Here is a 25220-nt window from a genome sequence, read left to right as displayed (position 1 = left end):
TGCCAGTGACAGTCCGTCCTGGTTAATGATCTAGTGCTACTTGGCCTTGACTGGTGTTGGTGACCCATCGTCCAAAAAAAACCACCAACACCTCCTGTGTGTCTGCAGGGTTCTAACTCACTTGTTGCAGCAGAGTCAACGGGGTGACAGAGGTGACTGGGTCAGGTAAAAGCAGCTGAGGTCAGTTCAGACCGGATTAGGCTCGCTTCCATCCCCCGATGCAGACAGTACAGTAGATGAGACGTCGATTGGAAATCTGTTGGTCAAGTAAAGCAAAAAAAACTAAATGGCCTATCTACAAGCCCACGAGATCTACAAGTTCGTTTGAGCTTGTCAGATCGGTTATGTTCAGTGCGCGACACCGCTGTATGACAGAGGATAAATTAAGCACTGAATTGAGGGAGCAGTCGGAAGTGTTGCAAAGGATTCATATACTTTGGCTATTCAAAAATAGCAGATATACGAGCTCATAGCGCGGCACCGCTTCTGGGGGGTCCTGGAACAAAATATTTTGAGACGGGGATCCGCGGCCAAATGCATGTCATTTTGGGGATCCTTAACATGAAAAGGTTTGGGAACCACTGATATAGCAACACAAGTTTTTTTTTTAAACGGTTAGGATTTAGAAGACATTTGTAGAATATATATTCTTAGATTTGCTTTCACTATTTAAAAAAAATAGCAGATCTACAAGCTCGTAGCAAAAAATATATTTCCACTTTTCTTGAAGATGGGACCAGAAGGGATTAAACTCAGAGGGAGTGTAAATCATTACCATGTTTCAATAGTAGACAGCGATCTGACTAATGAATCTAACCCTGAATGAATAGGAATAAACGTATAGCTCTTATTTCATCTACACAAACAGTTGAGTGATAGAATAGCATCAAATAGATGATTACTCCGACAGCGATCCAGTGGGGTCTAAACATTAATACTCTAATAAATGTGTTGCAAGAGCATTGTGTCGTTTTTTTTTCCTTCGTATTTCGTTTTCCTAGCGAATGGATTAAAAGTTTTACAGACATATTCCAGTGGAAGTAAGAAACTCACAACAACAAGTAAGAAACAAAACAGAGCACACCTTTAGACAAGCTCCAAATTATTAACAATGAATGAAAAGAGGAAGCCGTTTGAGAAATGTACGAAAAATATACGACATACAAAAGGCAGTGACTGATGAAAGTTTTGGAAAGATCTCAAGCCTGGTACTGTGCAGCACAGAGTACAACAAAAAAAAGACTACACCTTGAAATCTCTGACTTGCTACTACTACAGTATGTCTGTCTCCTAATGAAGGTAAACGAGTAACACAGATAACTCAGTGTCATATTCCGTCATTTTCTCAGTAACAGACTGGCTGACAGGAAAGCTCTTTCATATTTCTACATTAGGTGCAAAAATGACAATTCAGCAGTGGTGGAAAAAGTACTCAAATCTTGTAATTGAGTAAAAATATCAATACTGCTATGTAGAAATACTCTGTTAGGGCAGGGCCACACCAAACTATGGCTGCCCGCTGTTAAACTCAGGTTGTGCGCGGCTGACAGTTTTTTGCACCAAGTATGGTATGGCATGTATCAGCAGGCGTATAGAGCGCATAAACGCAAGGTGTGCGCGACAGGCGGAAAGATGCGCAAGACCAGCAAACATCGCCTTTCCCAATGGAAAAGCATTGGCAGATTCCAAAAAAGTGTGGTGTGGCCGTGCCCTTACAAGTAAAAGTCCCAAATTCAAAATGTACTGAAAACTGGAAATACTCCAGTAAAGTAAAAATACCTCAAAATTGAACTTAACTCATTCAGTGCCAAAATTATTTCTGGCTTTATCACCCCTGTGCCAAGGCCAAAAATACATTGTAAAAAAAAAGTGCTTAGGAGCCGAGATACAGACTTTTTCAGTAAGAAGTTAAACAAGAAGTGAATGGAGCAGCAAATCTTCAAATCATCATATCTTGGGTTCTGAAAAAAAATTATGTTTAAACGTCGGTGACGTCATTGGCACTCTGGGCTTATAAAAACGTGAAGTCGGCGACGTCATTGGCACTGAATGAGTTAAGTACAGTACTTGCGTAAACGTACTTAGTTACTTTACACCACTGCAATTCAGTTATGCCATTCATGGAACTAGGTGGGCTAAAATCTCACAAGATGTGTGAAGTAAAAAAAAAGAAAGAAAGTCAGATAATTCTGTGATTTGACTAGGAAGTTTTTATTAAAGGTGAGAAAACAGAAAAGAAACTCAAAAAACAGCCACAATCCCGATTTTTTTTTAATCGCTTAAAACCTATATACATTATAAATAATTCCACTACATTACAACTGGTTTACAACTGTTTGCATTTGTTTCCTAGTTGTTGTAATCCTAAAATATTGAGATGTTAAAGTTTCTGAGGAGCAAGGCGAGGGAGGAGGACCAGTTCCAGATAGCTGCTGGGTTAAAAACAGTCAAACCTAGCTGAAGAGCGTGATGATGATATTGGCGATGTAACATCATTATTTCCCCTGTTTGGACTGACCTTTGACGTTTAGACAGAGACAGATGAGTTACAGTAAACCGGCTGTGATGAGTGTGTGTGTGTGTGTGTGTGTGTGTGTGTGTGTGTGTGTGTGTGTGTGTGTGTGTGTGTGTGTGAAAGAGCAATGATAACCGTTTGGACCAGTGGTTCTCAAAGTAGAGTCCAGGGACCCTCTGGGTAACCAAATCCCTTACAGGTCTGTAACTCCTAGAGACTCTCTAGGAGTTACGGGGGGGTCCTTGAAATCAAAACGTTTGAGAACCACTGGACTCTGGACACATCTCAATACTCAGGGACGCTGGGGGAGCATTCGGGACGAGCTTGAACGGTGGTGGGCGTCACGGTTTAACTGTTCGGCGTCCATCACGTTATGGTGCGAAGGACGGAGCTGCCCCCTTATCCGTCGCTTTGTGCGCGTTTTGTGTCCGCTCGATCGTTTTCCCTCCTTTTTCGTCTTCACGGGTCTGCACTCGGAAGGTCCAGTCTGTTGTGAAAGGGAGGTCGTTGCTCTCCTCTCTCTCTCCTCCTTTAATGGAGTCTTTTACCGTGTGCTCTGAGATACAGGCAGTAATAGACCAAAAGGTGCCGTCTTCATTCTGCTCCCTTTTTTATGCCAAATTCATTCATAAGCGAGGTGAGCGGGAATGGGAGTGATTTCTAACCTCTGTTACACCCGGTCCAGTAGCCCCGGATTACAGAGTTGCGTCGCTGCGCTCTCGTGCGGTACCAGTGGTTTTCACCCGCACGTACGCTTTGCGTTTCGGCGTTCATTTTTGTTTAGTTAATATGTTCAGGGGCTTTTTTCCCTGAGGGCGCTAGGCTAGCTGCCCTGCTGTGCTTGCTGCTGGTGTGAAGTCACTGTGACGGTGGCTAGGTGCAACACCGGAGGGAGGCTCTGCTGCTGCGGCACGCTGCCCCCCCCGCCGCCGGCGGAGATGCACATGGACGGCCCCGCCAGCATCACCACGGTGGTCTCCTCCGTCACCACCTCCTCTTCCTCCAGCTTGACCTCCACCGCCACAGCCGGCGGCGGCAGGAACACGGCGCCGCCGCACGAGACGCCGGCCTTCTTGCGGGAGCAGTCGGCGCAGACGTAGTCCTCGTTCTCGGCCATCTCGCACGTCACGCCCACACACACCTGGTGGAACCACTCGTCACAGCCGCCGTCGCACTGCACCCAGTCCACCTGGAGGGGGCGACAGAGAGAGAGAGAGAGAGAGAGAGATGCAGACCAAATGACAAATGTGAGTGAGGATCAGTGATGTCATTCAGATAAAATGGGGATCTACGATCTTCGTGGGGAAGAGATTGAAAATCAGTTAAATATGTAAAAACATTTGTAGGTGCAATATCTCTTAGACCAGGGGGGTCCGGGGAACACCAGGGGTGTTAATATAGCATCAATCTGTTACAAATCTTTTACCCAAGATATCGTGATCCGAAGATTTGCTGCGCCATTCACTTCTTGTTTAACTTATTACTGAAAAAGGCTGTATCTCGGCTCATGAGCACTTTTTTTTTTCTATGTATTTTTGGCCCAGACATGCCATTTTCAAAGGCAGACGATTAATGTCAACGAGGTCGCGATGACCTCGTTGACATTTGTGAAACCACACAGTATAACCCTCAGTGATTAGCAATCATCAGGGGATCGATCATAATGGAGATAAATATTCTGTGACTACTTGAAAAAGTGGGCAAACGCGGCCAGAAATAAGTCTGGCAGTGAGAGAGTTAACATGAAAATGTTTGAACCACTGACTTACACATACCAAGGAAGGCTAGGGCCATGTGGTTTCTTCATAATCTCACCGTTTCTACTCCTGGCCCAAATAAAATGCTGTGATTGGACAGGGGAAGGAGACTGGTCACTGTTTTACTGTGCCCTCCCAAAAGAGGACCGCCTGGTTACACCCCCCTGTTAATACGTTATGTTTAACTCTCTTTAAGGTGTTCCAGTGCTGTTATCGGCTGTTGATATTCAATAAAGATCCATGTTCTTTTGAAAAAGGAGGTTTTCTGTCTCTGGGGAGGGGGGGGGGGGGTGTTTCGTCATCGGCTCCATGCTCAGCAAATGGGTGAAAAAAACAGAGCTCAGTCTCACATGGGGAAGGCCAGGCCAGGATATTAATGTTTGTGGTGTGCTGTCACACACCAGTGTTGACTTCGTTGACTAGAACTAGGACGAAAAAGTGTTGTCGACTACCTTTTTTCACTGACGAAAACTAAATAAAAACTAAGCTATGATGACTAAAACTGAGACTAAAATATCTTGACAATTTCGTCAACAAATAAAAACTAGACTAAAATGTTATTAAGGGGCTAGTGGAGAAGAGATCCAGTAGAACTAAAAGGCAAGTCATTTTATGCTTGGTTGTGCTCGGGTGTTGTGCACTGAAAATTGCAGATCTACAAGCTCACAACGCGTCACTCTGCGACACGTTGTGAGCTTGTAGATCGGCTACTTTCAGCATGCAACCAAATGTAAAATCAGCCAAAATACATTTTCAAATTGGAATTTGATTCAAAAGACTGACTAAAACTGAATCAAAATTTGCTGTCAAAATCAACACTATCATACACAACATTCACAGTCCAACTCAGCTTCTCGGTCAGTAAGGCGGGAGCGTCAACAGGTTGACAGCTTAGTTGAAGCTGATCTTTTGTAGCTCATTTACATAATGTGGAATCCACTCCAGGAACTGGTTACGTTTTAACACCGGTGACCTATTTTATCATCATTTTGTCCTTACTGTGACCAAAGCGTCTTTCACATTTCAAAATGCAGCAGCATCAGGACTTTGCAAACGCTGGATAGAGCTGGTACGATTTGACCGTATCACCTAGTGGGTGCTGATGATGATGGCTGACATTTGGGAACTAGTAACGTGCAGTCCCTTCATAGTCGAATAAACGATTAATCGGTTATGCTAAATTAATTTTATTTCTTGAAAAATCATCTCTTTTTATATCTCAATTTATATAATGTATTTTGTCGAGGACAGCCATAATGGCATTGCAGCTAGGTTCCAAATATTATGAAATACTTTGTGTTTTAACAAGACTGCTGTAGTATGCAGTGTCACTAGTCTCACAACATGAAGTATATTAACTTTAAAGCAGTACAATATTTGTCTTTATTATAAAGCAAAGTTACTAAGCATTGTTTTGCGTGTTATGTAACCACATAGCGATGATGGATCGTGTTGGTGGAAACAGATGTTAGAAGACATGGCATCCTTGGGGGCGCCGATGACCTAGTGGTTGGGGCGCGTACCACGTGTGGGCTCTAGTGCAGCCTGACAGCAAGCCGCGAGGGGTTTGATTGCCGAGTCTGGCGGCCTTTGCCAGTAATGGGTTGATTCTAATGGATATGTTACTTAAGAAATAGATTCTCGTAAGTCTGAACAGATGCACGTCAGTTATTTTTGCCCTCTGTTACTTGCTAAGCCAAAGTTGTCTCTATCAATCATCTATGGGTCACCTGTGTGCCGTTCTACCCTGAAGATTACTTCACTAGATGACACAGGCCTTTTCATGAACATCAGTCTAGATCCCGTTCATCGGCCCCCCTTATCCAAGGAACTTGCCACGTGTGCACATGCCTGTTCCCAGGGCTTTCTCCTGTGTGTTTTAATGTTCCTTTTGTATTGTCACATAATGTTTTTTTTATTGTCAGCATGTATTGCTGCAATCCCACGCTCCAAGTATGACTTATGCTGGCCTTACACCAAAGGACTTTTCAATGAGTTCACTGTCAAAGACAAATTTCCCAATGTCGGAATAAAATCAGGACCACTGTCTGGCCATTTGACACTCAAGTGTTTCTCATGAATAAAATGTATTTTGTAGACTGTCATAATAATAACAAATGATCTCTATGTTTTCTGCAACATCACCTCAGAAAAGCACCTCTCACGTAAGGGCAATGAGCAAAGAGCAGCCCCTCTGGAAACCAGACAAATCTGCCACATCTATAAAAAATAATTGCCCTGGGCAGATTGGTCTGGCACTCCTCAGCCACACCGAAGTTCCAGACTAATATCTACGCAGAGATATTAGTCTGGCCATGCCAGGCTACAGCCCCTCCCCCCTGCCCTGACTCTCCACTTCATAAAAGGGACACCCATAAACAAATGTCGAGAATCAATAAGATGCCGTATTACCACGTTACAATACATGGACCCAAAGGCTAGATACTCAGTAGACACTGACATGGACGGGCTGACTGGCCCCTCACCTTATCCTTGCAGGGCCTCTGGCAACTCTTGGAAGCGCACACGGCGTTCTCGTCGTTGGAGTCCTCGGCTCCGGACCAGTCGTACTTGGAGGGGATGTCGAGGACCTTCTTCTCCTTCCTCTTCTCCAGGCCCTCCCGCTGGGCCTCCGCCTTGGCCGCCGCCTTCTCCTTCCTCTTCCTCTCCTTCTCCTCCTTGGCCAGACGCTTGGCCAGCTGCTTCATCTCGCGGCTCTTCTCCAGGTTGAGCTTCAGCTTCTTCTTCTTGGGCTTGTTGCCCCCGAGGCCCAGCTCCAGGCCCGACCTCTTCAGCTCCTTATTGGACTTGGCTCCGCCGCCGGGCCGGTGGTGGTCACCCAGGCCAGAGGCCCCGCCCCCGGCGCCCGAGGAGGAGGAGGCGGCGACCATCATCATGTGGTGGTGCTCGGCTCGCTCCAGCTTCCTCTTTCTCTTCTTCTCCGAATCCTTTAGCTTGAGCTTCAGTGGCTTCCCCATCAGAGAGTCCTCGGGCTGGAAAAGAGAGAGAGGGGGGGGGGGGTCAATAAAACAGGCAAATGCTGTAGTACAATGCAAATACAGGATTTCACTTTGCCAGTACATGCGTTTCCTTAGTCACTGTCTGACAAGTTTCTCGTCGGACACATTTTCTCTTCAGTTAAACCACATAAACCCTAGCATTCCCATTTGAAACTTGACAAATATTTTTGTTTCGTTTTAAACCAGAGAAAATAGCCGATCTGCACCGTCCCCTATTCAAAACCGTACCTCCATGACCTGCAGGAATCTCTCCTCCGAGGGGGGGTGCGTGGCCTGTAGGATCCTCCAGATGTGCTGGGTCTCGTCCAGGGAGACCTCCAGCAGGTCGCCCACCATCATCAACTCCTCCAGCTGGGCTTTGGCCTGCGATGACAGCTCCAGCACGGGGGGCTCCAGGCTGCGGGGGACCAGGGGGGTCTTTCTGGGCTGCTTCCTGGGGGTGCCCATGCCTGGGGAGGAGGGGAGGGGAGCGGAGGGAGATGGGAGAGCGAGACAAAGGCGATATATTTAGGCTGATGAACATTATTGTCCAGTGTGTGAACGGTGGCACAAAAACAAGACATAAACAAGGGCAGGTAAATGCTCCTCTCAATGCAGACATTAACCACATAAGCCTGATATAAACTTCTGCTATTTGAAAATAGCCGCACGTCGGAAAAAGAAAACACATTATTCAAAGTATTCATTTTTTAACAGTAGCTTGTACATCGGCTATTTTTTTGATATAGAGGGAAAAAAATCAACACAATATTATATAGGGTTTAACCCATGCCACGCTATGAGCTTGTAGATCTGCTATTTAAAAACAATCATTATTTTTTTTTTGCAAATCTTTGAATATATATATTTTTTAAAGCAAATTTTGCTAAACTTTGCTTCTGGGGGGTCCCGGAACAACATATTTTGAGATAGGGGTCCGCGGCCAAATACATATCATTTTGGGGGTCTTTGACAAAAAAGTTTGCGAACCACTGATATTATAGCTATGTTTTTTTCAAAAAACTGTTATGATTTAGAAGACATTTGTAGAATCCCCAGAAGCAAAGATTTGAGTTAAAAAAAGTTCACTTTAAAATATATATATTCAAAGATTTGCAAACATTTTAAAGAAAAATAAAAAATAATTAATTAAATAAAAAAAATGACACAGATGCGTTCCCAGGCTCAATGGGTTAAGTGGTGAAAAGTCAGCGTCTTACTCTGGACGGTGGACTTGGAGGCTGAGGAGTAGGCGTGTTCGGCGCAGAAGGAGGGCGTAACGGTCGGCCACATGTGGCTCACCACCTCCTCAGACTTGACGGGGATCTCCTCGTCACAGAACAGGTAGGGCTTCACCTCTCCCGGGTCCTGAGGAAGTTAACACACAATATAATAATAAAAAAAATATTTTTTAAGTGCTTTTCAAAAGATACAATAAACATTTTCTTTTATAAATGCCATCAAATAACATCAATTTAAAACAAACGTAATATGGCACACCAGGAAATAAGCATGGATAGGAAGCAATAAAATGAACACTGAATAACAATAACAACCACTATAACATTGACACACAAAGCGGAGAGGTCTTTGAGAGGACCACGTGTTAGATTTGAACGATGAGGAAAATGCAGGAATGCGAGTATATTTGAGCCGTTTTAGGGATAGGGAAAAGGTTAGATTAAGTTTAGGCATATAGTGAGGATTAGCCCATTGCAACCGGTCATTTTAGATTTTTGCGTTGGCTATAAAAAAATGGCAGATACAAGCTCACAGTGCGGCACTTTGTGGCGCGCTGCGAGCTTGTACATCTATTTGTGAACATTTTAGTTTGAAGATTTTTAAATAATTTTAGCATTTTTTAAACACCTTCATGTCGTAGCCGTACGTCTCCCTGATGTCCTCGTCCGAGTCGGTCTCCTCGTCGTCATAGTCTACAGACTGCCGAGGTGACATGGCTCGGCTGAAGCCGGCCTGTTGGAACGTCTGGATGTGACCCTGGAGAGGGGTGACATAATCATGCCTCAAGTATTACAGTTGCAACACATTTAGAAAAAACTCCATACTGCCATTTAAGGCACATTTGAATATTCTGGCTCAGTCAGCTGATGCCTTTCTTCGTGGTCTTGCACATAGCTAGTAGCTACCTAAATGAAATGCTAAGTTTAGCCTATTGAGAAATGTATGACAACAGGAAAAACAACCTGATCAATGCGCACAAGTGATAGAATATGCAATATGGAATATTGAATATGAGATATGTCCCAGCAGTACCTGTAGGTCAGGGTTGGCGGCGGCTTTCTGAAGCTCTGCATTGATGATTTTTTCCGTCTTCTCCCTGGCGGCCTGCTCCACCATGCGCTGGCTGAGAACAGACAACTTGGCCAGGGCCGAGGACAGCTCGTCTGTGGCCAGGGCCTGACGCGCTCGGTCCTGGGAGGGACAGGACAGACAGGAGAGCGGATGAGTAATTACTAGGCAGTGGTGGAATAAGTATTCACATTTTTTTACTTAAGTAAAAGTATCAATACTGCAATTTAGAAATACTCTGTTGCAAGTAAAAGTCTGCAAAAAAAAAATCTAAAATGACACAGATATACATTATTTAATGCTAATTCCTGCTCATGTTGTCGATAGGCCTGTTTTTCGTTTTCGTAAAAATTGTGATCTGGGAATTGTGTTGTTTTTTTACCTGCCAGCCCATGGCCCTCTCCGTCAGACACTGGAGAGCCTCTCCTTCAGGCAGCCTAACCGGGAGCTTCTGCAGAGACACCAGCAGCGACAAGATGGTCTCCAGCCGCGGCCGCCTCGACCGCTGGCACAGCGGGCACAGGAACTTGGACTCCTTGCCGTTGCTCTGCCAGCCGGTGCCGCCGGGCTTCCGCTGCTGGCCCGCCGTCTTGGGCAGCGGCACGCAGGCTCCGTGGAACCAGTCCTTGCACAGCTCACACTGCAGCATGAGGCCGCTCGCCGTCTTGCGACACAGGCAGAACTTGACCTCCTCGATGCGGTCCGCCATGGCCATCTTGGCCAGGTTGGCGGCGCGCAGTGTGTGGATGGCCTCCACCTCCTTGTGCTCCTTGGCCTTGAAGGCCGCCACCACCACGGCCGGCTCGCGCACCTCGTCCGCGCGCCCCTCCTCGGCGTCGCCGCAGGGGCCGCCGTCTGGGTCGTAGCCACCGCCGCCGCGCTCCTTCTCCATCAGCTCCTTGACTCGCTTGCGCTTGCTCTTGCTGTTGCCGTAGACGCCGATGTCTGCGCGCGGGCTCAGCACCTTGGGAGAGAGACGGAGGTGTTTACGGTGTAGGTTGCGAAAGGGGGGATAATCCAAGGAAGGATTTTAACCCTTTAAGACCGGGAAATCTGTGTCATTTTCAGATTTCTTTGGCTATTGAAAAAATAGCAAATATACAAGCTCATATGAGCTTGTATATCTGCTATTTTTTTTTTATCTTGAAAATGTGTGCAAATCTTTGAATATATATATTTTTAAAGCGAACATTTGTAACACAAATCTTTTTTCTTCTGGGGGGTCCCTGGAACAAAACATTTTGAGATGGAGGTCCGCTGACCATATACATATCTAAAAATGTATGTTGCTATATCAGTGGTGCTCCAACTTTACCATGTCAAGGACCCCCCAAATGATATGTATTTGTCCACGGACCCCCAGAAGCACAGATCGGAGTTACAAATGTTCGCTTTAAAACATATATAATATATACATATTCAAAGATTTGTACACATTTACACAATTTAAAATAAATAAATAGCAGATCTACAAGCTCATAGCACTCTGTGCCGCGCTATGAGCTTGTAGATCTGCTATTTTTGAATAGCCAAAGAAATCTTAAAATGACACATGCGTTCCCGGTCTTAATGGGTTAAAAGCATCTGCGATAAGTTATTAGATATCGAACACCCCCTATCTACTGTAACTTCAAACCAGTCATGTTAACTACCCTACTGTATATAGATCGTTGTACAATGAATAGCAAAAATAGCCAATATACAACAGTGAGCTTGTAGATTAGCTATTTTTTAAAACAAAATGAACATTTTCGCCTATGACCCAGAATAGGGAAGCCAGGTTGAAAATGTATGTTTACACATCACAGCACAGGGTTGAATGGTCTCCTAAAGTCCTACACTACGTGCGGTCCCACCTGCAGAAGGGTGTAGGTGGAGTTCTTCTTGAGAAAGGTGCGGCCTGTCCTCTCCCTCCAGGCTCTGGCCGAGGTGACCTGGGACTCCACCTGGGCCAGGGGGTCTAGGCGTACGGGGATGGATCGGCCCCTGGCCAGCAGGCTCTCCAGCTGGTCCAGGTATGCATAGCTACTGCCGTTCTGGAAAGGAGGTTAAGAGCAGGGGTTGCAAAAAAATACCATCCACCAGGCAAATAATCACAAATTACTCTAACGTAGTATACGATATACAAGATGCCTGGTTAATTTTGGGCTTCACAAGAGACAAAAATGTTAATTATATTTCTATACATTTCATTTTAATGACTGAAAGTGCTTGATTTGCATAATATATGTACAAATGTATACTTTCAATGAATGTCTGTATACAGCAGTCCTTGCTATACGGATTAAAAAACACATTCGGTCATTTTTCAATCGTGGCCCAGTCTGACATCTTTTTGTAGTAACACACAGGTAGCCACCAGATGGCGTTCACTTCAACATTGAAGCCATGGATCCTGAGATCCACAAGATTAGAAGCTGGTTCAGAATATCTCCGTTTGATACAGTGAAAAGCCACCGAGAGACACTTTTCTTTCCAGAGATAATGCTATGTTTTTAAGCACTAACCTATTGCTAAAGAGATGCCAAATGTCATGAGTCTCACCACAACTACACCACTAATAAAGTGTGTGTAAGATGCAAGTGCACAGAGCCATGTTGCTCCAAGTAAATATATGACCATAATAAATGACTACCATTATATCTTCCATCACCATTTGATGAGATTTAGCCTCTTAGACCCAAGACTTAGAATATTTTGTTATCGTTGCATACGATTTTGTCCACAATTCCATGCTGTATTGATGTTGGTACCATAGGAGAGATAACAGGCAAACATTGATCAAAATAACAATTATTCTACATTTTCTAATTGTTAGACTTCTAGACTTCTTGTAAATTAAGTAAAGCAGATGTTTAACAATAATTTAACTCCTGAGAGCGTATAATAAAACCAAATGAACCTGTAAGGGTCCATTTGGTTTCATTTTACACTCTCAAGAGTTAAAGATCTATAAGGGTCCATTTGGTTACCAACTCTCCATCATTTAGTTGGGGACCACCTGGAACCCTCTCGAGGACCACTGGTTGAGAAGCACTGCTGTAGGTTGCTCTCCTGGTGTGATGACATCATAGACCACACAGCAGTTCCACAACATTTCTCTTGTGAGCAAATCCCTGCTTAAAATTCATTCATAAGAGTGCTACCTAGCATAACATTGCTGTCGGGCAGAAACCTTGTATCTCCATATTTTCTGTAAATTAATGCCATACTTCATCATACAAGTGGTAGAAGCCTTGCCGAGCCATGTGGCCCATAGGGCAGCAGGAGCCTATCTCCTGTTTCTGTAGCGTGAGGCGGCTTGATGTAAAAGACAAGTACACCCCCTGGACATGACGCCAGCATGTGGCGCTGCAACCCGATCTCCAGAGATTACCGTAACATTGCACGGAACGAGTGCACTTCATTCCGTGGATAGCCGCCTCGAAACCCCCAAATTGCGTGCATATGTACGGCGCTCCCTTTGTGACAAAACCATTTCGGAGGCGCGCAGTCACAGGCGAACTGTCACCCCGTGAAGGACCACCGAGGGAGCTAAGGCGACCGAGTTGCCGTCCTGAACGGTGTGACGTTCGCCTGTGCCTACTCAGCGCCGTTTGAGTTATGTACCGATAGGCACAGAATCGTAAATTTTGTTGTGGGGACTGCTCTGCTTCCGGGTTTTTCCGGGTTGCGACTGGTTACGCCCACCGTGGGACTCGCCGTACATATGCACGCAATTTCGGGGTTTCTAGGCGACTATCCACGGAATGAAGTGCACTCGTTCCGTGCAATGTTACGGTAATCTCTGGAGATCAGGCTGGGCAGGGACTTACTCCAAATCCAACCCTTGATGTTCAGTGGCAAGCAGGGAGGCATTGGGTCCCATTTTTATAGTATTTGGTGTGACCCGGCCGGAGAATCGAACCTCGACCTCCCAATTTCAGGACGAACACTCTAACCACAAGGCCACTGAGCTGGTCTCAACGTACAAGAGTGTCGCTCAAAAGTGGTGAAAATAGCAGATCTACAAGCTCACAATTCGACGCCTTGTGACTCGTGAGCTTGTAGAGCGGCTATTTTCACTATTTTAATTGATTTTTTAAAATATGAATAATAAGGAACAGGCTTTGACATATGAGGTTTTCACCCAACAGCGACGCTAAGATAAAACTTGGTATGCACCGCTACCTTGTGTGAAACACAGATCTTCGTTGAGATTTTGTTTTGTAAATGGGAAGATATAATGGGGGTTTGGCATTAGAACCGTTCGGAACTAATTCTGTCCAAGCGTAACAACAAGGCTGGGCCACTCTACAAAAACCAAGTCTGTCCACATGTAAGTGTGCACATTTGCAGTAGTACCTGGATGGCCTCCACTTTGCCGGTCCACTCCTTGGCTTTGTGCAGGGCCTCTCGGAGGGCCAGGACATTGGGCAGGTAGGCCGGGATGTTCCTAGCCTCCAGCACGATGCTCTCCAGAGTCACCAGGCTGTGACGAGGCCTGTGGGGAAGGAAACACACCACGCAACGTGTCACGCAATCGATAGCCCTGAGCTAGATGTCAGAATGAAGAGTTGAGGAGGCTGAGAAGCTTGATTCATATTTTGTTGTAAGACACTGACAGCGTCACCGAAAATAGCAAATCTACCGTCAGGCTCACAATAACTTAAGCTTAACCCATTTAGACCTGAGGCCGATACTACAAATGCCTTCTAAATCCTGTGTTGCTATATCAGTGGTGCTCAAACTTTTTCATGTCAAGGACCCCCAAAATGATGTTTTTTTTTTTATCTCAACATATTTTGTTACAGTGACCCCAAGAAGCAAAGATTTAAGTTAAAAATGTTCGATTTAAAAATATATACATTCAAAGATTTTAAGCTATGAGCTTGTATATCTGCTATTGTTGAATAGCCTAAGTATAAAATAATGTTTAAAGTGGTAAAGAAATGGCACAGATGCTTTCCCGGTTTTGATGGGTTAAGTGTACAGTATGTGTGATGCCGAGTGTGTGATCTGACCTGGCCTGCAGACAGGCACGGGCTTTGTCCTCCCATCTCTCGGAGACGGTAAGGATCTCTTGGAGTTCCGCCATGGCTTTCTCTACGGCGTGGTGAGGCGCCAGGCCCACGCCAGAGTCTATCAGCCTCTTCATCAGCTCCAGGGTGACGCGGTGAGGCTCAGCCAGAGTAACACGCACCTAAGACGTGATCAGAATGTGAATATTTATTTACTAATTAGCTCCGTTCACTCCTACAGGTGCCAGAAAATGCAATGTTACATATGTAAGTGTGGCTTGCTGTTGTCAGTGCAGGGGGAAATTGTGGCCGAACCCATTATTCAGTTCAAATAGAGGGGAGGGAGAAAACATTCAGGGTTGCTTGTCCTTATTTTGGGAAACAACGGAAACAGTCCAGCAGAACCAAACCTGAGACTCTTCAAACTACAACTGTTTGTCGACAACCTTTTTTCACTGACGAAATAAAAACGAAATAAAAACTAAGCTACGATGACTAAAACTAAGACTAAATATATTGACAATTTCAAATAAAAACTAAAATGGGAGGGACGAGTGGAGAAGAGATCCAGTAGAACTAAAAGTCATTTTATGTTTGGTTGCGCTCTGAAAATAGCAAATCTACAAGCTCTACAAGCTTGTAGATCGGCTATTTTCAGCATGCAACCAAGTGTCAAATCAGCCATTACGACGCCATCAAGGCACCGCCAAAATATATTTTAGTCGACTAAATCAACTGTAGATTTAGTCGACTATAATCTTAGGATATTTAGTAGACTAAAACTACACAAAAACTAAAACATTTCAGATGTTCCATCCAGATGGACGGAGCCCTACCTCGTCAAGCCAGCGGGCCTGCTGGAGCTCCTGCTTGAGGCGGGGAAGCTCGGGTAGCTCCACGTCCAGCCCACTACCAAGGTCCAACAGGGCCTGCAGCTTAGAGGAGTCTGGCATCTCGTCCGCCAGGGCCACCTGGGCCCTCTCATGGAAGTCTTCCACGTTCTCCAACAACTCCTGGATAAGAGGAGAGAGAGAGACAGACAGCTCAAATTTGTGACAGAGAGAGGAAGATGGTTAAGAATTAAGATTTAAAACAAAAAAGGGGTGGAAAAGAGGGAAGGGGATGGAGGGATGGGCAACAAACAAACTAAATCACTCCTATTGTTATCACACCAATGAGTTGCATTGTTAACCAGCGGATGTGCGTAGCAAGTGGACTGAACAGTTAAATGGCGCTGCCCATACTAATCGTTTACTAAATACCACTTTTTTTTTACACGTTTTATGGCAAAATGCAATTTTATTCTGCGAAAATGTATTTTCGCAGAATAAAATTGCATTTTGACCCACAGCAGTCGCTGCTTGCCATCATCTTCCTCAGGTGTCAAGATATCTTATTTCCACTAGTTACTTTCAGTCATTACTGCCGTTTGGGGAAGAAATACCTCCCTAACGTACATACACGAGCATGGCATCCAATGGCCATCGGAATGTTCACTGGAAATGTACATTCTATTCAGCAAAGTTAACAATGGTTTTCCCTATTTAAATTTCATGCGAGAAAGACATTTATTTTTGTTGTCTGAAATGAAACAATTTAGCTGAATCAACACATGTGCGCACACATGTGTTTGGGCATGGAAGAGAAGGGACTTGCCTTGACTTGTCGAGCCTGGCTGATGATACAGGGCAGTCTGAAGAGCTGCTCCACGAAGGCCTTGAGCTCATCCACCGTCAGCTTACTGCGATTGCTCCGACTGCTCTCAGCACGCAGGCGACTACTGCATACATGCACAACGTACGCATACTCAGTGGACAGTACACCACTTACAAACTGGAGAATCAGACTCCGTCATGTTACCATTCAACACACAGCTTTCCATGAGTTGAGGAAAATTGTTTAACATTTAGTCGTCGATGCGTGTTATGCAGAAATTTGTATACATGCTTGTGTTGGTAGGCATGTGAAGAGGTGTGTGTATAGTGACCTGTGCCTCTGCTTGCGGCTGAGCAGCAGCTGGGCCACGGAGGAGCAGGTATCGGCTTCCTTCACCATCTCCCTGAGACGACGGAACAGAGAGTTCTCTGGGTACTTCCTGTCTTCAGCGTCTTCCAACAACACCTTCAGCTCGATCAGGTCTGACACACACACACACACACACACAGAGGGAGGGAGGGAGACAAATGATAAGAAAGGAATAAAACAAAGACGTAAGAAAGAACTGTGACAAAGGATGAAGGGTCTAAGTATGCAAAAGCAGGCGTACATTAACAATCTCTCCAATACTTTGCGCTGGTTGATGGGTAGAAAGACTTTATTCTGTATTGTTAGCACATAGATCGACTGCCAAGGACGTAATATTACACCAATGGCGGAGGAAACCATGCAAGGCACCAGCCTGCTCATCGGGAGCAATTATGAATGTGTTAAGAAAAAAGATTACTCATAGTTTATGAATAGTTGCGTACCTTTCTTGTTCTTCTGGTCTGCAGCCAGGGCCTCAGTGATTCTCTTGGCCCAGGTGTCGTAGGACTGGGCCCTCATCTTGACTCCGTACAGCATGGACGGGAACTCCTCAAGGTCATATCGATACCTGGAAGAGGTCAAAGAAACAAGGATTTTGAAGTTACGTGTAGGAGGAGAAGTGTGTTTATCTCTGCTTTCGCTAGGATCTACTGTAGGAATAAGCAGTGATAAGGGACTAGAATAAATGGGGAATCGGTAAAATATGTACAATTCTGTTAGATATGATCATAATGTTGTTGTAATTCAATACTATATACTGGGGTCCCACTTGTTCAGAATGAACGCTTCTGGTCTGTCTGCAGTACTCCATTCCAAAAGAGTATAATATGCATGGTAGTTCATGCTCCGTGTCCGTAATCCCCACTCCTTTGGGGTATTGTTTGTTTGTCACTGTATATTTGCACATATGTGAAATTTACCCCTAACTATTATGAGCAGTGAGCGCTATTAGTACAGTGCTACAGCGCTATTAGTACTGTGGACACTTCCGACACCGGGGCAGGTGCATGAACCAGGAACCCTCCGTTTCCCAGACAGCCTCTCTAAGTGGTTACAGAAAACCCATCTGACAATTAGGGTGTTGTTCCCCTCTAGAATAAGCAGGTATATGTGTCTGAAAAGGTCCATCTGTACAGATTAAACAAAAACATCAGATCGTTGTATGTAACATACGTATGCTCAGTTGGAATGTTCAGTGCAAAAACAAGTTGTTCTGGTTTCAAACAGGCAAGGCACTGCAATAAATGTTTCCATGTGGCACAACAAGCAGTTATTATAATACCTCTTTTATAGCATTATTCTGAACACAGACTAGAATAATAACACACAACAGCAAGAAATGAGGTTAAGTGGTAAAGTGGTTAAAACAATAGTTTCTTATATTTTAATATACTAGACCATACCCGTAGGGAGATATGAGCACCCAAAGTGTGCAGTTTGGCTTATGCGCTGTGAACAGACAGTTTATCAGGATGGAAAGTGAGTTTGTACTCTGTAGTGTGTACACACACGCACGCACATCCCGTCTCCGTGTGGTGGAGGCACAGAAGACACACAAACACCCGCGCGTATACAGATGTAACAGCCGGAGCCAACACACACACACACACACACACACACACACCCCCACACACCACGGTACATCCTCATGCGGCCAGAGCCGTCCCCCGTCACGAACACACACACACGGCCGTGTGCACAAATAATGTACATTCTGACACGTGCCTCCCCAACGTGCATGCGCACATGCGTGTCCGCGCATACACGGCCGCAGACCCGAGTTGTGGTGCGATCATCTCCCCCCCCCACACACACACACACACAGCCGCGACGGTCGGAGTACACACACACACGTAACTTGGGCGAAGCACGTTCAACACACACACGCGCGCGACCCGTTGCGAGCGCACACACACACAGACGGTACATCCTCATGCGGCCAGAGCCGTCCCCCCGCCACACACACACACACACACGTAACTTGGGCAAAGCACGCTCTGTGAGTGCAACAGTGTAACGCAACAGCCGAAGCCGTCCCCAACACACACACACGACGCACACACACACGGTACATCCTCATGCGGCCAGAGCCGTCCCCCCGCAACACACACACACACACACGCACACGCACACACACCCACCCACACACACACACACGTAACTTGGGGGAAGCACGTTCTGTGAGTGCAACAGTGTAACGCTGTGGGGCTGTAGATGTGACGCATGCGCAGTTTGAGCAGCCAGCGTAAGCATGGCGACATTCTTTGACATAAAAATGCGAATAAACAGCTGAGATTTAGTGATATCGAAAAAGGGGCTTCGCAGTCTCATGCACATGGTAATGGTCAATGGCTGTGCGCAATTTGAGATCAATAGCTCCAGGCACTGAGGAGAACCGGGCAGAATTTGTTTTGACATAAAAATGTGAACAAACAGCTGAGATTTAGTGATATCGAAAAAGGGGCTTCGCAGTCCCATGCACGGTAATGGTGAATGGCTGTGTGCAATTTGAGATCAATAGTTCCAGGCACTGAGGAGAACCGGGCAAACATTTGGGCTTAGAGGTTTGGGCTCACAGGTTTGGGCCCAGAGGTTTGTGGAATTATAGGAAGATTCATTCATAGGATATCAAAGACGGAGTCTAATAACAAGTGTCGTTTCCCGGTGGATCTCTGATGTCATGGTAATGACGTCAGAGTACCCAAATTTGGGCAAGGCTGATCTGTGAATTTTATTTTAATTCTCAAAATTCTAAGAATATTCACGAAAACTATCAAGGGATTATACTTCTTTGGCCGACGTAATAATGGACCATGTAGCCACAACATACCTTGCTTTATTGTCTATTTACTTACTTCTGTTTTTCTCTAAATGAGACCATAGTGTACAAACTGAATATAATGCTGTATTGAAGAAACTAGTGAAGCACATGAACTCATTAGGAATTGTTTACTGGGGCAATTAACACATTCCCTGCCATAGACGGAGATCTCCGTCATTCCAAATCCAACCGTTGACCGCCATTGACGGAGATCTCCGTCAAATGGCGGAGGGCGCTCTAACACAACTTAGGAATGATCCCTCGACTCTGAGAGAAGGACTTCTCAGGCTTCTATTCAAGACTTCTTTTTGCAACCAGTGGGGTTGTCCCCTGCTTGCTATCAGAGAGAACGCACGTTTTAAGTAACTTGTATTTCTCAGACCGGGAGCTTCCTGCTTGGATATAATGACAGTGTAAATCTCACCGTAGACACTTGCTTCCCATTGGACAGTCACAGAGGTCTTTGGCGTGGTAGAGGCAGACCAGCCGGTCAGGGCTACAGGTGCAGGTGAGTGCGGACAGGAAGCAGGTGGTCTTACACTTGTGGCACTGCCGCTCATCGTCGGGGAACAGTTCAAACACCTCCTGCTCCGAGGACAACACCCCCTGCAGCCAATGAGGAGGAATAGCATGGAGAAAATGTGATGCATTAGCGCTCAGACAGTATATAGATATGGTGACAATAGCCTGACAAAATAATAAATAATTAATCAACCTAAAAACAAGCCGCCTGTCCTCCCAACGTTAAGAATAAGAATAAAAATAAGATATGCTCTCACCAGTTCCTGGACAGCCTGTCTGAGTCGTGTCTCCTCCTCCATGGTCTCTCCCATCTCCTTGAAGACGGCGGCGGCGAGCTCCACGTCCAGGCTCTCTGGGTCGGCAGCCATCTTGCACAGCAGCTCCTCGTGGGAGAAGACGCAGTAGCGATGGAGACGCCGGTAGTGAGCCACACACTGGCGGCCCATGGGTAACTGGCCACACACACACACACACACACACACACACACACACACACACACACACACACACACACACACACACACACACACACACACACACACACACACACACACACACACACACACACACACACACAAGATATGGAAGTAAGAATATATAGTAAGTTTACATAGTCAAATCCAAAGTGTTAGTTTATCTTATTTGTAACTCAGAGAATGTACAAATGCTTAAATTTGAACACTGAGTTAAATTACACTGTGTAACAAGTGTATTCAATGGGAACTGAACGGGTCTGTCCAGAAATTCCTAAAACCTGTGAAAATCCTAATGTAATCATTATCATGCTGCTGTTCCTTTGTGTTGCGTTTTGTCTCACCCAGTCAGCGGTGCAGAAGTTGACGGCCTCTGCGAAGTTGTATCCCTGGTTGAAGCCGCTGTGGTACGCTCTAGGGAAGGTCACCACAAACTCTCCAGCACACTGGTTGGTCCTGTACACCTGGGGGCGGAGGCAAAGGAACATATATAGTCATATGAGAAACACCCCCGAAAAGTGAAGTCAGAACGTTACTAAATGCCAAATTATACTTGGCGCGTCTGCGTAGTCACTAGGGCTATGTGACATAATGTATGTAACCGACTCGTGTTCACACAGACATCTGTGAGCCTCACAAATGTTGTGACTGCGAGTACTTTATGCGTGTACAAGTATGCCGACCAGAAACATGGACACTCCGTTTGAGGAGAGGTTGTGTGAGGAGTAAGCCTGTCAGGACACTCCATACGTACAGGAACTTAAATCGAAATTGACGTTCGATACAGTGTACCGAAATTACAAGCCGTATCGCGATTCTCACGCTGTTTCATTATGTTACTCCTGCACATGTGTGCGCCGTGTCCAAGGGAAGCCACGTGCCTCAGCCGAGTTACAACATTTTTGTTCTGGAGGATAGAGGAGACCCTCCCCCAGACACCGTTTGTTTACATCCGTGTACACACCGCGGCACGGATCGAGTCATGGATCGTCAATATAAGGTAAAAAACACTGGCATGGGGACGAAAAACAATGTTTTAATAGTGGCAGTCAATGTGTTAATATGTTAATGTTTTATTATTCTAGATTCCCATTTGTTATTTATAATTCTTAGTTAAATTATTTATTGAGAACCATGTGTTTTCTTTACAAATCAAGAGTCAATAGCCTAATAATTAAAATGTAATAAAAATCGAATATCGTCGAATCGTGAGCTTAAAATCGAAAGTCGAATCGAGGATTAGGCGTATCGTGACACCTCTGGTGAGGAGGTCCATCGTTACCCTTATCTGCTGTTAAAAACAACTCAATGCGCTTGGGGAAAGGTATTGACTGTTGGAAGAGATGAAAGTGTGTGCAGACAGAAGTATCGGCGAGACAGACTTGTGAAGCCCAAGAACAAAACTCGAAGGAAAAAGCTCCAACGCATTCCCACAATTCTATTCATGCTGAGCTAATTTGTACTAGTGTAGTGTAGTTTGCATGTGTGGAGCGCATGCCCGTCTGTATACAACAAATTATAGTATAATCAGAAGCATGTCCGTGGACCCTCGCGGTTACAAGTCAAGTATAATTTGGCCTTAAAGCGTAAAGAAGGCTGGTCAGAGGTCTTTAATTTACAAAAATAGATAATACATCTATTCATAGAATCTCATCCTGGGATCAAAACATCACATCTGTTATGTAGCAACACATTTCTCCTAAAACATACTTTGCGATGCCATCAAAGGAACCTGTCTTCCCAACTAGCTTCTTTCAAAAGTCTGGAGGACAATTCAGACGGGTGCATGCATGGCCTATACGTACAGGGACTCCGTGCTCCATGAGGACATTGGGGTTCATGATGGTAACCAGCTGGTGAAGGAGGTCCGGCTGTGAGTCAAACAGCTCCGGAGCCAACTTCTTCATAACGACCTCCAGCTGCTCGGCCGCCGAGGCTGGAATGCCGTACCACGTTTTTGGCTCGCCCCTGGACATGACGGGAGAGATCAAAATATAAGTGAAGATTGCAAGAACACTTATTTTATGTAAAACCATAACAATGCAAATAAAAAAGAATTTGATGGATAAATGCAGTAGCTGTCTCCCGATGGAGACGATTGGAATTGTCAGTTTGTCACGTCTAAAGGTTAGCCGTCCTGGTATATACAGTATATCTCTCACCAGTGCAGGAAGTTGATGGAGTAGCTCCAGTGATCCTCGATGTGCCAGCAGAAAGAGGAGAAACACATGCCCACGTAGAGCCATGGCACCTTCATCCCAGAGATGTCCACGTTGATGTGAGTCAGAACGGACTGCTCCAACACTGGCATGTTGTTCAGGTTCCAGCCCGAGTTGGCATACTCCTTCAGACGGAGGCAGACAAAAGTACAGGTCAGGTTTCCAGGAGAAAAAGCCACCATTACAGTATGGCTTCTTGTCTGCCTGAACTGTTTTCAAAATACTGTTGGTTTATAAAGCATTGAATGGTTTCGGGCCGAAACCATTCCACCGAGATCTCTCAGGTCGTCTCGGACAGGTCTGCTTTCTGTTCCCCAGAATCAGACTAAAATGTTTTCATTTTTAGTTTTTTTAACTATAATAGCCTGGTTACACCCTCCCCACCATATCATTAATTTAAAAAATGTCATCAGATCCACAAGAATTGTCATAAATATGTAGTGAGTTATTAATGATTAGGTGTATTAAAAAATATATAATGTTAAAATGGGTGGTATGTTGCAACTTGCACCTGATCGGTAACAGTAATTCTCTAGGAGTTTTTTTTTTTACACTCCACTCACCTCCTCGTCCCCCAGCAGCCTCCTCTTGCCGTCGCGGACAGGGAAGCCGCTCCCCACATCCTTGGAGCTGATGTCGGCGCCGTACTCCACGATCACATCCTCTTCGATGCTGCTGACCAGACGCCAAAACTCCTTCTCCACCAGCTCAGTGGGAACCATCTGGGACAGGGAGGAAGACACGGATCAGCCAACGGAAGACATCACGGCTTACTGAGAACGGTCTATCTGGACCATGACTGTTTACATCAGTGGTTCTCAAACTGTCAAGGACCCCCAAAATGATATGTATTTGGCCGTGGACCCCATCTCAAAATATTTTGTTCCAGGGACCCCCCTGAAGCAAAGATTTGAGTTAAAAATGTTGATTTGCACCAATTGTCAAGATTTTTCAAAAATAGCTGATCTACAAGCTCATAGCGCGGCACTCGGTGCCGTGCTATGAGCTTGTAGACCCCTGGGGGTCCCCAGACCCCACTTTCAGAACAATGGTACCCCATCTGTGTCTCAGAGGAGGCCTGTGGACAGTTCAGAAACTCGCCTACCATCATCGATGGAGAATCCAAGCGAATTAAAACTGTAGGCTTTCTATTCCTGTAAAGTTATAATGGGAGACATTGTTCTTGCGTTAATACAAATACAGAAATTGAAATCTTTTTCTTTTCTTTTTTAAATCTGTCTAATCATGATGTCACTGATATGCGGGTTTCTGAAGTGTCCACAGCCCTCCTATGAGACACTTTACCATTTTCTCATTAGTGAGGACCAATTATAAGAGGATAGGTTGAAGATGGGTGAAGTTGTCATGTGTCAAAGTGATTCATGTGCTAAGAGATTTGCCATTTATACATACATGGACAGGCATGTTGAAGTAGTCGGACTTGAAGTGGTCAGCCATCTCTCCAAATGTCTGGAGGGTGTATTCCCTCACACCCTGTTCGAAGCCAAACGCCTCTCTGGGTTTGCTGCACTCCTATAAAGAGTTAGGTGCAAACACATACAGTAGTGCATGAGTCATCGCTATTAACCCTCGTAGGGTCTTCGTGTTTTAGTCACACCCAGGGCCTTCGGGTCACTTTGACCCGAAGGCCCTGTGTGAAAATTTTCATTTTCATATCACATGTTTAGTACAGTAAATAAGGCAAATAGAAGAAGTTTCATAGAGAACAAAAAATGTTTACATACGTTTAATTCATGTTGAAAATGTTAAACCGGGTCAAAAGGACCCGAGGACCCTACGAGGGTTAAGGTCTTTACACACCCAACCCGCCCCAACCCGTCCCGCAAAAATGAATAAAAAAAAAATACACACAAGCAAGTCCATTCAATTGCTTTCCAGAGAGAGAAAGAGAGAGAGAGAGGGGGACAGAGCGTGCGAGAGAGAGGTGGTGTGGTTTTGGTGGGGGTTTTTTTCTTCCGAGGGTTGACCTCGCCCGCTCGCCCGCTTCGCCCGCCCCGCAATAATTGGGTCGTAATCTATAACCCGCCTGCGGGCTACGGGTCGGCCCGCGTATCACTACTACCCAGGATTCAAACCTGGGTCTCCCGCATGAGAGTTTGGTCTCTCAGTTTGGCTCAGGACGTCAACTGCATTCTGCACCTTACCTCAGCCACACACTTGGGACACCGCCAGTCACCCTTGGGGATGTCCGGCAGAGGAGGGATGAGGCAGAAGGTGTGGTAGCTGTCGTCGCAGCCGTCGCACAGCAACAGGCGGTCCTCCTCGTCGCCACGCCCACACATCAGGCACAGGTACAGGTCAATCTGGGACATTGACACGGGTGCAGAGGGTGGTTAAATGACGGGTAACTGTCACTGATTGTAAACATTTTAACCCATTAAGACCTGGAACGCATCTGTGTAACCACTTCAGCCATTATTTTTATGCTTTGGCTATTCAAAAATAGCAGATAAACAAGCTCAGAGCACAGCACCGAGTGCCACACTACGAGCTTGTAGATCTGCTATTTTTGAAATATTATGAAAATTTGTGCAAATCTTTGAATATATATTTATTTT

At 45.3% G+C, this 25220-nt stretch overlaps 1 protein-coding gene across 1 annotated transcript in view; it reads right to left on the bottom strand.

Annotated features, from left to right (window-relative positions):
* Positions 1 to 2195: 2195 nt before the first annotated feature.
* kdm5a (lysine demethylase 5A) overlaps positions 2196 to 25220 on the bottom strand; it is a 31115-nt gene continuing 8090 nt past the window's right edge. Inside the window, exons 8-29 of the mRNA XM_080420821.1 lie at positions 24807 to 24965; positions 24055 to 24174; positions 23205 to 23363; positions 22585 to 22766; positions 22228 to 22390; positions 20767 to 20886; positions 20207 to 20401; positions 19852 to 20033; positions 17050 to 17174; positions 16569 to 16719; positions 16238 to 16361; positions 15418 to 15594; positions 14585 to 14763; positions 13926 to 14064; positions 11438 to 11617; positions 9964 to 10545; positions 9546 to 9704; positions 9141 to 9269; positions 8492 to 8639; positions 7521 to 7741; positions 6759 to 7265; positions 2196 to 3704 (exon numbers count right to left, since the gene is read on the bottom strand). Coding sequence (XP_080276947.1) covers positions 3339 to 3704; positions 6759 to 7265; positions 7521 to 7741; positions 8492 to 8639; positions 9141 to 9269; positions 9546 to 9704; positions 9964 to 10545; positions 11438 to 11617; positions 13926 to 14064; positions 14585 to 14763; positions 15418 to 15594; positions 16238 to 16361; positions 16569 to 16719; positions 17050 to 17174; positions 19852 to 20033; positions 20207 to 20401; positions 20767 to 20886; positions 22228 to 22390; positions 22585 to 22766; positions 23205 to 23363; positions 24055 to 24174; positions 24807 to 24965 — 4467 coding nt within the window. The 3' untranslated portion in view covers positions 2196 to 3338. The remainder of the gene's footprint in view (positions 3705 to 6758; positions 7266 to 7520; positions 7742 to 8491; positions 8640 to 9140; positions 9270 to 9545; positions 9705 to 9963; positions 10546 to 11437; positions 11618 to 13925; positions 14065 to 14584; positions 14764 to 15417; positions 15595 to 16237; positions 16362 to 16568; positions 16720 to 17049; positions 17175 to 19851; positions 20034 to 20206; positions 20402 to 20766; positions 20887 to 22227; positions 22391 to 22584; positions 22767 to 23204; positions 23364 to 24054; positions 24175 to 24806; positions 24966 to 25220) is intronic.

The sequence above is a fragment of the Gymnoscopelus braueri genome (assembly GCF_963280865.1).
Source record: "Gymnoscopelus braueri genome assembly, chromosome: 23".
Taxonomy (NCBI): domain Eukaryota; kingdom Metazoa; phylum Chordata; class Actinopteri; order Myctophiformes; family Myctophidae; genus Gymnoscopelus; species Gymnoscopelus braueri.
The sequence above is the reverse complement of the archived record's forward strand: the minus strand, read 5'-3'. Positions and strand labels throughout refer to the sequence as shown.